General features: G+C 31.1%; 1 protein-coding gene across 1 annotated transcript; it reads right to left on the minus strand.

Annotated features, from left to right (window-relative positions):
* Positions 1 to 341: 341 nt before the first annotated feature.
* Positions 342 to 5645, minus strand: LOC141907768 (uncharacterized). Its single transcript, XM_074797511.1, has 2 exons — positions 4421 to 5645; positions 342 to 4231 (listed from the first exon to the last, which is right to left on the minus strand). The coding sequence occupies exons 1-2, from the start codon at positions 5643 to 5645 to the stop codon at positions 342 to 344; spliced, it is 5115 nt and encodes a 1704-aa protein (XP_074653612.1).
* Between the last annotated feature and the right edge of the window lie 8371 nt (positions 5646 to 14016).

A 14016-nucleotide genomic window follows, 5' to 3' on the forward strand; every position in this document is an offset into this window, starting at 1 on the left:
AGTAACTTACACACTAGGTTGAGCATGAGCAGTAGAACTGCCAGAAATATGACCATAATACAAACATAAACTACATTCCCGGCCATAAAATACTAAAGTTAACTAAAATTTAACTTAGATTTTATAGTCTTATAAATTTACTTAACGTCACAAAACTGAATAATACGTGTACTACGGACAAATAATATGTTACATACCGACAACTAGTGAGCAAACTAATATACCAACACAAATAATTATACATCATAAACTGAAGTTATAATAATATTACACATTAGATAAAGAACTACTGTAATCCTTAATGTATAATCTATTCAAACGTACATTACTTATTCCATTACTTATTCCACTGCTCGTTCCAGCATAACGCACTTATTAACTGGACGTATAGGTGATGGAGAAGAGCGGGTTTTTATTTTAGCACTTCGCACAACACCATCTGAACCTGGATGCACTTCAATGACACGACCCAAAGGCCATTGGGCGCGGGGCAGTTGCTCATTTGATACTATAACAAGATCACCTACAGCTAAGTTTCGTTGCGTATGAAACCATTCCTGACGCTGCTGCAACGATGGCAAATATTCCCGAGTCCATCGCCGCCAAAATACAACAGCCATGTACTGAACCTGGCGCCAACGTTTCCTGATGTAAAGATCACGTGCTTGAAATATACCGGGGGGTAAAGTTGAGCCAGCTCTCAGTAACAACAAGTGATTGGGCGTAAGAGCTTCTAAATCTAACGGATCATCTGAAACAGCAGTTATAGGCCGACTGTTAATAACAGCTTCCACCTCACACATTAAAGTGGATAAGCCCTCATCATCTAGTACTTGAACTTTCATGAAAGCAGCAAGAACGTTACGGACTGTACGAATTTGACGCTCCCACACACCGCCCATATGGGAAGCAGCAGGCGGATTGAAATGCCACTCAATTTCCTTCTGTAACAGAAAATCGTGAATGTTATCATGGTTCCAATCTTGTATAGCCTCACGCAATTCCCTATTTCCTCCGACGAAGTTGGTACCGTTGTCACTCCAAATACCTGTAGGTGTACCTCGTCTTGCCATGAATCTGCGTAAGCCATTAATAAATGATGTTGTATCAAGCGAACGGCATATTTGTATGTGTACAGCTCGAATTGACAAACAAGTGAATATGCATCCGTAGCGTTTAACTTGCGAACGAAGCTGCTTTACGAGAAACGGACCAAAGAAGTCCACACCCACGTATGTAAATTGGGATTCACAAGGAGTTACCCTTTCTTCGGGTAAATCAGCCATCTTGTTTTCTAAGTATTTACCATGCCTACGTCTACAATCGTAACAGTGATTCAAAACCTTCCATACTGCAGATTTCCCGTTGACGATCCAGAATTTAGCACGAATTACCGACAGAATATGATCACGACCAGAATGACCATACATCTCGTGATACTCTTGGATAATCAGATCTGAAATATGCGCAGATTTTGGCAGGATAATAGGATGCTTAACTCGATCGGAATACGAAGATCGCCTTAATCGTCCTCCTACGCACAGCAACCCATCAATCATAATCGGATCAAGCTTTATGATCGAACTAGATTCCTTGATCTTTCCACCAGCCAACTCTTCTGAATAATACAGCTGTTGTACATATGAAAGCACGGCTTTCTCGGCTTGCCTCAATTCACGTACCGTTATAGGATCAGCAACTTTGACACCATTCAACCGTCCTGCCAAATTTACTTTGAAAAGTAGAATCCAAGCGATACATCGCTTCAGCCGTGTCCATGACGAAAATCGCTGGAAGTACATCATACATGGGTCCTCCGCCTCAGTCACTACCAGTGTACAGATATGTTTTTGTATCTTCTTCACTTCGACATCAGTAGTGGGTATAGCATCCACATCGGGTTGATTCGGCCACTCCGACTCCAAAGACGATAGAAATGCCGGCCCCGTCAACCATCTTGAGTTTCCATCCAGCAACTGTTGAACCTTAAACCCGCGTGATGCATCGTCTGCTGGATTATCAGCACCATTAACAAAGAACCATTGATCAGGGGTAGTCAGGTCTCTGATAACAGCAATCCGGTTTGCAACATAGACCTGAAAGCGTAGATTCTCATTCCTGATATATTTTAATACGGATGTGCTATCAGTCCAGAAGTACGACGGTTCCACCTTGATACCAATCTCATTGCGAATTAAACGGTCGAGCCTCGCGGCGACTGTTGCTGCAGCTAACTCCAGTCTAGGGATGGTTATAATCTTCAAAGGTGTAACCCGTGATTTAGCCATGATGAAACTACAATGAATTTCACCAGCTTCATTTACCAACCGTAAATAGCTCACAGCTCCATAGCCACATTCAGAAGCGTCACTGAAATGATGCAGCTGAGCAGAGCAGACGTCTCCAAAGTTCGTAGGCTTGAAACATCGACCTATGCGTAAATTCTCTAACTTCGGAAGTTCGGCCAACCATGAACGCCATTTCTCCTCATAAATCGCTGGTATCTCATCATCCCAGCCAAGTTTCATCTTACATAATTCTTGCATAAGTGATTTTACAGGCAAGGTCACTGGAGCGGTAAATCCTATCGGGTCGTATAACGAACTTGCTACAGAGAGCACTCCACGACGGGTAAGTGGTTTATCCTTTATCTTAACCTTAAAGAGGAACTTATCGGTTTCCATATGCCAGAGCATCCCGAGAGCTCGCTCTGTAGGAAGTTGCGATTGTTGACCAAAATCCATATCCTTTAACGTATTAGCACGCTCAGACTCGGGCACCGACTCAATTACTCGTCGAGAGTTGGAGGAAATCTGAGTTAAACGAAAGCCACCACGATGAAGTAATTCTATCAGTTGATTCAGCAACCGAATAGCAGCGTCCTCAGTGCATACCGACTTGAGACAATCATCTACGTAAAAGTTCTGTAGTACAGTATTTACGGTTGTCTTATCGTATTTATCGTCGTTATCGAAAGCAGAATGCCTTAACGCAAAGTTACTGCAACTTGGTGAGGAAGATGCTCCAAAGAGATGCACCTGCATTCGATATTCCTCTGGCTCCTTGGATAGATCGCAGTCAGACCACCACAGGAAGCGCAATGCATCTTTCATGTCGGGTGTTACTCGAACCTGATGAAACATTCCCTCAATGTCTCCCATAAATGCTACTGCGTCTTGTCTGAACCGCAGAAGTACACCAACTAATCGATTGGTCAAATCAGGACCTTGTAGCAACTGATCATTTAGCGAAGTTCCATGGTACCTAGCAGAGCAGTCGAACACAACTCGAATTTTCTTCTTTTGTGGATGGTAAACTGTATGATGTGGCAAATACCAGACCATGCCATCTTGACGGTCAAGTTCTCCTGCAGGAATCTTCTCGCAGAAACAAGACTGAATCATCTTTTGAATAAACCCGACGTATTCACTAAACAAACTGTCATCTTTCTCCAACTTTCTCTTCAGCAGATTCAGCCTATGAGTAGCTACAGGCCGATTATTGGGTAAAGACGGTGGATTATGGCGCCAAGGCAAAGCCATCTCGTAATGACCATCCTTTGTCAGCTGAACCGTAGATTCCATGATGGCGAGAGCCCTTTTATCTTCTTGAGACATCTCGGTCTTATCATCGTATACACAATCATTGAATTCCGCGTTACAGTAGGTAAGAAACTGCTGAGACAATACTTCATCGCCTTTTATAACGTTAGTAACCGTTCGCCTTGCAATATCACTTCTACCCAATGGACCGTTTATTGCCCAACCGAATAAAGTCTTGACAGCATACGGACCACCACATTCACTTCTTCTTATTTCAGATTGTTCCAATGCTACGCTGTTGTCATTCCCGATTAAAAGGCCAATTTCCGCGTCAATCTGGGGTAGTACAATACCATTCATGTGTCGCCATCTATCAACATCTTCTTGACGAGGAATATCATCTTTCGATACAGGTAGGTATGGGCGAGAGTACACATTCGTTAGCTCTATCATATACGTCTCGTTCAAATCGTAAACTTCAAAGCTATCAATCGGAATTTTTTCTCGTTCCATAGTCGTCAAAGAAAGTCGAGTTTTTCTGGTTCCAACGCCAAGACGATACATCAAATCTTCAGTACAAAACGTCGAATTCGAACCCGTATCCAAAAGCGCATAAGTAAGAACGACGTCATTCTCATTAGATCTCAATTTCACCGGAACAATAGGAAGACCAACCACTTTCTCCGATTCTCTTATAAAGGCATTATGCACTTGTGACTTTGTATTGTCCGATGAGCTACTACCGCGGTCACCACCATTGTCGAATTTATTAATATGTAACAATGTTGAATGCTTTCCGTCACGGCAGATTGCGCACTGTGTTGCCTTTCAACAATTCCTGGCTCGATGACGAGGGATTAAACAGTTAAAGCACAAACCTTTGTCTCTGACGAAATTGCGTCGCTCTTCATACGATTTGGCTTTGAAGACTGCACAATCGGTCAACGCATGTTCGGCCTGACACATACTACAAGATTTGTGGCCTAATCCCTGTGGTGAAAATGTATTGTCCTCGCGCTTGACATCACTCGATCTGCTGTAAAACGATTTTGCGAATTTATTTTGCTGCGACCTTTTTTGACCATCATTGATATTGCCGAAAACTGGATGATTAATGATTCGTGCTTCATTTTCTACGAATTTGCTAATATCAGCGAGAGTTATTTCTCGAAATGCGAACTGCGTAATATAGTCTGCCTTTACGCGCCATTTTTTTCTAATTTCAAATGGTAAACGACCAATTAGCTTTCTCAGATTATCTGGATTCTCTATTTTGCTCAAGTATCCAATTTGTTCCAACGTATTTTTACAACTTGTCAAGGCTACAGAAAATTTCGACAATGACTCTCCATCTTCCCATTTGATAAGCGGGCCGTTGATTACGCGATCAACTAACGTAGTTGCGATTCGATAACTATCACCATAACGTGTCAGCAAAAGTTGCGTGGCTTCTGGATAACCCACGGCTGGATCTTTGGGTAAGTAGCTTTTTACTAACTCGTGTGCATCTCCCTTTGTATATTGGGTAAGGAAATACAATCGCTCGCTATTGTTTACAGTTTTCGCTTCTATCAGATTTTCGAAAGCGCGGATAAAGTAACAGTACTCCGTGACATCGCCAGAGAAAATAGGCATTTCTGGTTTGGGCAGCGACATACGAACCATACTTTCTATCATCAACTGCAGACCAGGATCAGTACCGGAACTCTGTGGATTTCCGCTTAATGAATTGTCCGGGCTAGACGGCTGCGATGCCTGTGCTTTCGGCGTAAAACTAGGTGCTTCGACCATTAAATATTGATTTGTTTTTAAACGCAAATTACATGTGAGATTTTCTTCCGTATCGAAATAAACAAATGACGCTTCGATTTCTTCATCATCTAACAGTGAGTCATGCACGACTTGGTGGGCATTTTCGAATTTTTTCCAGGCTTCATCAATTCTTAACAAAGCAGCGTTCACTTCATCAGCTGAGAGATTCTTCTTTAACATATCCCTCAACTCATTTCTTTTCTTAGTGAGCGCGGCTTTATATCCAGCTCTGGATCGTTTCAATGTTTCTAAATCATCGCCGTGTGGCTTACTCTTTCCGTCGACAGACATATTCTTCTTACAATTGTTCTAAACCAATGTAGACTCCAAACACGAAAATTTACGAAGTCGCAGATCTCTCAATGTCAAACTGACGTCTTACATTTATTATCATCATTACCATCGAAGCCGTTTCTAAACAAGAAACAACAACTAAATTAACACACAAATATTATAATAATAACAAGAAATTCGGCTAATAACAAATAACTTACAGAACATTTGAGAGTATTAAATCATGTAGCAGCCACAACGTCAGTACACACAAATATAAAAATTCAATACCCACAGATCACCAGATCACCATACAATTTCACACATGAGTAACTTACACACTAGGTTGAGCATGAGCAGTAGAACTGCCAGAAATATGACCATAATACAAACATAAACTACAGATGGAAAATATATTTCATGTGTATACAATTAATTTCAAAAATTTAAATGAGGCAAAACAATGGTTATTAAAATCTAATATGAAGTATTGGCAGAACCAATTAAATTTTGCTGTTTATTGTGCAACAACAGGTTGTGGAATTAGTTAGAATGATCATTTAAACAAACCAAGTTTACCATTGATGTTATCACTTTTTAGATTTCATACTTATTTTCAAATAAAATTAATATTAGATGAATTAGAATGTCCTTTACCAGGTTCAAAATATTTTAAAGAATTGAATAATAATATTAATTTTTCTAAGTTTTATAAAATATGTAATGAATTTAATATCAATTCAAATAAAGATTTTAGAGCAAAAATTGGAACAAAGGGTGGATTAGGAAAATTGTATACTAAAGAATTTGGAAAAATAATGACAAATTCAGATATAAGAACACTAAATTGGAATGAATTACCAAAATATTATAATAATATACAACAACAAAACAATAATGGTTGGATTAATTTTATTTCAGAAAATAGTGAAGGTTTTACTAAAGCTGGAATACAAAGAATAAATCAATCTATTAGAACTTATTTGATATGTATTTTAGGTGCGCAAGTTGAAACAAGATCCCCAATAATTGGAAATGATAACACTTCATTCGATGCACAGAAACAATTCAAAGTATTATTTGAAGATTCAATTCATAATGATAAAAATAGGCCGATTCCGGAAAACATTGTAAGATATCAAAATTATTTAGATAAATCACATATTAGATTAAATTATTGTATAGGCCCTAATCTATTAATCATTTCTAATGATTTAGTATTAAAGATGGGAAACATAATTGGTTATAATAATCTAATTAAAACTGCAACAATAAATAATTCATTCGGATTAAATGTTATAAATAAAAAGGTTATTACTGCTCCAAAATTAATGGAAGGTGAAAAAAATAAAAAAACATATTCAATCAACAGAAACTAAAACTAATAATATTAAATTAAATAATGATTCTAAAATAAAAGATTACAATACATCAGAAGATATTAAAACTGATATTATTCAACATGATATAATTAAACTAAATGATGATAATAAATCCCATGAAAATACTAAATTAGCTTTAACTTGTGTAGGAATTGTAATCGGAGGAATATTATATTTTAAAATTTAATTTTTTTATTATATAAATGGATGTAGAAGGTGGAGAAGGTTTTCCATTGGATCCTTTAGATGAACCTGGTATAAGTGATGAACAACAACCTGATTTTAGTGAAACAAGTTTTAATGACGGTAATGAGCCAGGACGTAATTCTAATTTAAATACACCTGCATATATTGATAAAACACGTTCAAAGATAAGTATTGAAAATGAAGTACCAGAAATAACAGAAAAAGAATACAAATATAATGAAATTATTCATGAATTTAAACCGATGTTAAAAAGATCTGGTTTCAATATAACAAATAAAGGTATGAATTATTTAGTAAAAGATTTTGAAATATTTTAATGGTGATTATTATTGGAAATTGAAAGGCGACTATTATTTTAAGATTTCAAATCTTAAAAGTAACGATAAAATAATAACACAATCAACTTTTAATTTATTTAAACCAGATAGAATTAAGAAAATCATGATGTTATAACTGATGTTACAGAAAAAGAGATAATTGATAATAGAAGAGAATTTAAACAAAGAAATGCTAAATTTTTTAAGATAATTAATGAAAATTTAAGACAAAAGAAAATTCCTAAAGAAGTTATTAATTCCAAAACTAGTAAACATAATTCAAGAGAAGTTCAAACTGAAAAACTTTTACCGAATGCATTACTTGATGCAACAGATCAAGAATTAGAAGATTTAAATATATTTTCTGATGAAGCAATTAGAGAAATTATTAGTATAAGAAATGAAGCTGATAAAATTGCACATAATAAAAGTATAAGAGATATTAAAATTAACAATTTAGAAAAAGAATTAACTGATAAAAATAAAGAAATAGAACAATTAAAGTCTGATTTAGATCGTCAAGTAATTGATGAAATAGAATATAGGCAAAAAGAATCACGTTTAGAAAAAGAAAAAGATGATTTAGAATATAACAAGAAGAAATCAAATTATTATTAAAATCATATGATTATAATATTAATAGATTAAAAGTTGTTTTTAAAGAGTTAATACTAAAACCAAATTCTGACATATCACTAAAAGATAGAATAAGATTATTATTTAAGTTAGAAGGAATAACAATTCTTTCAATTCTAACAGCTGTAACTATGTTATTTACAACAATTGGTTTAGCAATATCAAATGCTTTAAAATCTACTCCTACTCCCAATAAACCAGATAAACCCCCAGATAATAATTCTATACAAGATAAAGTTAAGGATGGTTTAAAGAAATTAGCAAAATATTTATGGGAACTATCAAAGAAATCTGCTGCAGCATTGCCAGGAATTATTGCATCAATTGTCGGTTTTATATTAAAATCTGCAGGGAATATTATTACTTTTGCTGCTGAACATATTATTTTATTTTTAATTACAGTTGTAAGTGCTATTATTTTTTGGTTAGTGAACAAGATAAAAAATAAATAATTAATTTTTTTGTTAAATAAATGAGTGGGAGTTATATCAATCCTTCTAAGAATCATAGAATATCTAATGCTATTAAAGCAGAAAGATCACATCATATAATTACTCATAACCCTTCTAATATTAATCCCGATGAAACTTTATACGTTAGAATTCCGAGATTAACACAAAATACTTTTTACGTTCCAAATAGTATTTATTTATCTGCCGATATAAAAGTAATCGGTAATAATAATAATTATGTTGTTGATAATGTTGGAAGATATTCGATTAAAAAATTAACTATAAAGATTGGTCCAGAAACAGTTTTCTCATTAGATGATTATAATTTATTTATGCATTATAAAGATTTATGGTTAACTAAAGAAAATAGAAATAATATGATATTTCAAGGCATCCAATCAGAAAACCAAAATAAATTAAGATCGGAGCTAATGACGCAATAGTAACTCGTACCGCAGATAATTTGATAAAAAAGATTTATGGAAGCAAATATAAAATTCCATTAGACTTTGAATTGATAAATAATAATGCGCCTTTATATAAATATGCAATTCAAGAAGACGTTATATTCGAAATAACATTTGCTCCTGTTAATGAAATCGTAATATCTAGCGTTGTTAAAGATATGAGTTATAAATTATCGAATATATGTTTAGAATATGACACAGTAACTGATGAAAATATTTCAAGTATAATTCAAACTAAATACAATCAAGGATTTTCATTATTATATGATTATATTGATAAATTTAAAACCGTAACTATTAATGCAAATGATGAAATCATTAATGAGAATATTAACTTCCCAAGGAGATCTATTAAAGGCATATTAATATTTTTTACCATTGCAACATATTCTAATGGTGCAATACAGGTTGATAAGTATTATAATCCTGAAATAACAAAAGTAGATATAACTATCGAAGGAATAGCAAATAAAATATTTTGTCAAGGAATGAGAATGATTGATCAATGGCCAGAAATTAGAAAACATTTTATGAATGAAAAAGTAAAATCATCTGAAATTGTAACATTAATCAAATTGATTATTATACCAGCAATAAATATGCATTATGGTTAGATTTTAGAACAACAGAGGATAATTCATTACATGGTTCTGGAAAAAAACTACAAAACACTAAAGATGGAATACAATTATTCATGACAAAGAATAAAGGAATCAAAAACTTTAAAATGCACATTTATATTATATCTGACGCGCAATTAAATATTGTAAATTCTCAATTAAATAGTGTTATGTATTAAAATTTTAACTTTAATAAAAATATATATAATAAATGGAAGGAGGTAAAGTATATAAACATATTCCATACATCGATACACGTGAAAATAATGATGGTTTATATTATGTAATACCTTGTAATATAGCTTTGATATTTGATCCTATTTTCAAAATTTATAAAACTAAACTAATAGAAATAGATAATAATAAAAGTGAAGTTGTTGATAATTTAAGTAATGTAATTGATAATAATGTAATACCTTCTACATCTAATAATGTAATACCTTCTACATCTAATAATGTAATACCCTCTACATCTAATAATGTAATACCTACTACATCTAATAATGTAATACCCTCTACATCTAATAATTTAATACCCTCTACATCTAATAATGCAATAATATTAAATGTTAGTGAAAATAGAAATTATTGTGATTATTGTAAAGGTGAATTTTCAAACGCTCCATCAAATTGGAATAATCATATGAATACAAGTAATAGGGGTTTAGTTGTTTCAGATCAAAGGTCGAACGGTCGAGCCCATTAAAAAACAAATATTAAAAGTAATTAAAAAACTATAATATATTTTCATAACCGCGTGCATTTTATATCAAAACTAAATATTTATTATAAGATATCAATAATATAAAAAGCATATTGTATTAAATCAATTGGTCCGCTTCGCTACCGCTCCGCTCCACGACCAATTGATTTAATTACAATACACAAATTTAAATAATCAAATATATTCAAATGATAATAATTATTCTATTATTCAACCGAAATGCACGCGGTTATGAAAATATATTATAGTTTTTTAATTACTTTTAATATTTGTTATTAATGAACTCGATCATTAAACCTTTAACCCGAAACAACTAAACCCCTATTACTCTTAAAATATTCACATATATATGAATAACATTTAAATCATTGAACTTCTAAAATCAATTTTAATAAAAAATATAGTATTAAAATGGAAGCAAATAAATACTACTGCCCAACATGTAATATCGATATAGACAAGTCTCAAAAAGCAAGACACAATAAAACTATAACACATTTAGAGAATAAATTGAAACTAGAATATAAGGATGATATATTAGAAACTAAATTAGAAGAATTAAAGAATGAAAAAGAAACATATAAATGTGATACATGTAATCAATCATTCAGTGATAAAAGATATTATAAAGAACATTTAAAATCTATAAGTCATATTGGAAATAAGAATAATGATATTTTAGGTGAAGATTATTTTGATAATGATAACGATAAGAAACAGAAGACAATTAAAAGAATAAAAAATAAATTAAACAATAAAAGACCATATATGGAAGATGTAAGAAATTATATTAATTCATTAGATAATAAAAAAGATATAGAGATAACCGAAGCATTTAAAAGTGATATTGGTCCAGCAGCTATTGAGTTTAAATTTCATAAAAGTAAAACAATAGAAGAAAATAAAAAACATTTAGAAAATATGAAAGAAATAATAAAAATAATTACAGATGTTGAATATCCTAAAATAAGTATATCAGTTAAAGTAAAGTTTATAAAATCTGAAGATAAACCAATATATAATATAAATTCTCATTCACAACATATTATATCTAAACAACATATAGATGATAAATTAAATAAATGTTATAATGAAATAAAAACTAAAATAGAAGAGAAATATTTTGAAGGATCTGGTTTAATATTTGATGAGATAATATTTATAACTTTACATGTTTATAACACAAAATATAATAAGTTAACTAAATCAAAACCAATTGATGAAAATAATTTATCATATTATAAAGAACCCGATATTGAAGCATCAAGTTATATTAAACTACCATTTAAAACTAATGCTGTAATAAATATACAAAATGAAGATGATAAATGTTTTCTATGGGCTATAATAAGTTGTTTACATCCTGCAACTTATAATATTTGTAGATTAACTCATTATAAACCATTTGAAAATAATTATAAGATAGATAAGTATCCTGTTAGAATTAAAAACATCCCCAAAATAGAAAGAGATAATAATATAAAGATAAATATATTTGATTTAATCAAATTACCAAATACAAAAGGTAACAACATAAAACATTATACATTAGAACCTTTATACCTATCAAAAGATTATGATTCAAATGATGTTATAGATATACTATATTATGAGAATCATTATATGTGGATTAAAAGAATTGATTTATTTTTTAAATCAGAAAATGATTTTGATAATAAAATATATCTATGTAGAAAATGTTTACATAAATTCAGAACTGAAGGTGCATTATTAAATCATAAACAATTATGTGATAATCATGATTATTGTAAATTAGTTTTACCAAATAAAAAAGATAAAATATTAGAATTCAAAAAATATGATTACAAAAATAAAGTACCATTTGTAATATATGGAGATTTTGAATCATTAAATAAAGAATTAACAGATAAAGATAGAAAAGATATATATTATAAAAGAAAGAAATTAAATTCTAATGAAAATGATTTTTCAGATGAACCACCAATAACAAATACTATTAAAAAGATTCATCAATCAGCTGCAGCTTTCGGGTTATATATTAAATCTGATTATCCAGAACTAATTGAAAGTGAATATTATCATTACAGAAATGAAAATGTTATCAATCATTTTTGTGACTTATTAATTGAATATGAAATAAAATTTAATGAAAAGTTAAATAAGAATATAGAAATAATTATGACAGAAGAAGATAAAGAAGTATTTGAGTTTGCAGATAAATGTTATTATTGTGAAAAGATATTTAATTATAAAGATAAAAAAGTAAGAGACCATGATCATTTGAATGGAAAGTTTAGAGGCGCTGCACATGAGAATTGTAACTTACAAGCTAAGAAAATTAATTTTGTACCAGTTATATTTTATAATCTATCAGGATATGATGCACATTTATTTATATAACAGCTATGTCATAAAATAGAAGAAATCAATAATGAAATAGAAATATTAAATTCAAATAGATCAAAAGATAAAATACCAACTTATAAATTTAAAATGTTAGCTAAAACATCTGAGAATTATATATCATTCCAATTTGGTTGTCTAATATTTATAGATTCATATAGATTTTTAAATAGTTCATTAGATAACTTATCAAAATCATTAGTTGATGATGAATTAAAAATATTAAAAGAATATTACCCAAATTATGATGATTTTAAATTAATGAGATATAAAGGAGCAATTCCATATTCTTTCTATAAAAATCATAATGATTTTAACATAACTGAATTATTGAAAGAACAATTCTATGATGAATTAAAAAATGAATATGTTAAAGATGAAGTTTATAATAGAACATTGAATATTTGGAATCATTTCAAAATAGAAAATCATGGGCAATTAGTAGATTTATATTTAAAATCAGATGTATTATTATTAACCGATATATTCGAAAGGTTTAGAGATGTAAACCTAAAATATTTTAATATTGATCCATGTCATTGTTATTCATCACCAGGATTAACATGGGATTGTGGATTAAAATTTACAGATATAAAAATGGATTTGTTAACAAATATAGATCAATTACTTTTATTTGAAAAATCTATAAGAGGAGGTGTTTCAGGTGTATTGGGTGATAGATATTTCAATGTAAATGATAATCCTGGATAAATTATTATACATAGATGCAAATATCCTTTATGGTTGGGCAATGATGGAACCACAACCTTATGGGATGTTTGAAATAACTGAAGTTTTACAAATTGATAGATTTGATTGGAAGAAAAGAATCCTAGATATTGCAGATGATTCAGATATTGGTTACTTCTTTGTTGTAGATTTAGAATACCCTGAAAATATTAAATTAAAATCTAGAAATCTAGCATATTGTCCCGAACATAAAATTGTTAAACATGAAGAATTATCAAATTATCAAAAAAGAATTAAACCCGATAATCATATTCATACTGAAAAGTTAATGGTAACTCAAGAAGATAAATATAATTACGTTGTGCATTATAGAATGTTAAAATTCTATTTGAATCAAGGAATGATATTAAAAAAAGTACATAGATATATTTCATTTAATCAATCTAAGTGGTTAGAAAAATATATAGATTTTAATACTACACAGAGAACTGAAGCTAAAACTGATTTTG

The sequence above is a fragment of the Tubulanus polymorphus genome, chromosome 6 (genome assembly GCF_964204645.1).
Source record: "Tubulanus polymorphus chromosome 6, tnTubPoly1.2, whole genome shotgun sequence".
Lineage (NCBI taxonomy): Eukaryota > Metazoa > Nemertea > Palaeonemertea > Tubulaniformes > Tubulanidae > Tubulanus > Tubulanus polymorphus.

Bases quoted from the DNA above. Each gene is read 5' to 3' on its own strand.
- LOC141907768 (XM_074797511.1), bottom strand. From the start codon at position 5,645: ATGTCTGTCGACGGAAAGAGTAAGCCACACGGCGATGATTTAGAAACA. The intron at 4,232-4,420 runs GTTTGTGCTTTA...CCTTTATAAGAG, and splicing joins CAATTTCGTCAGAGACAAAG to AATCGGAGAAAGTGGTTGGT.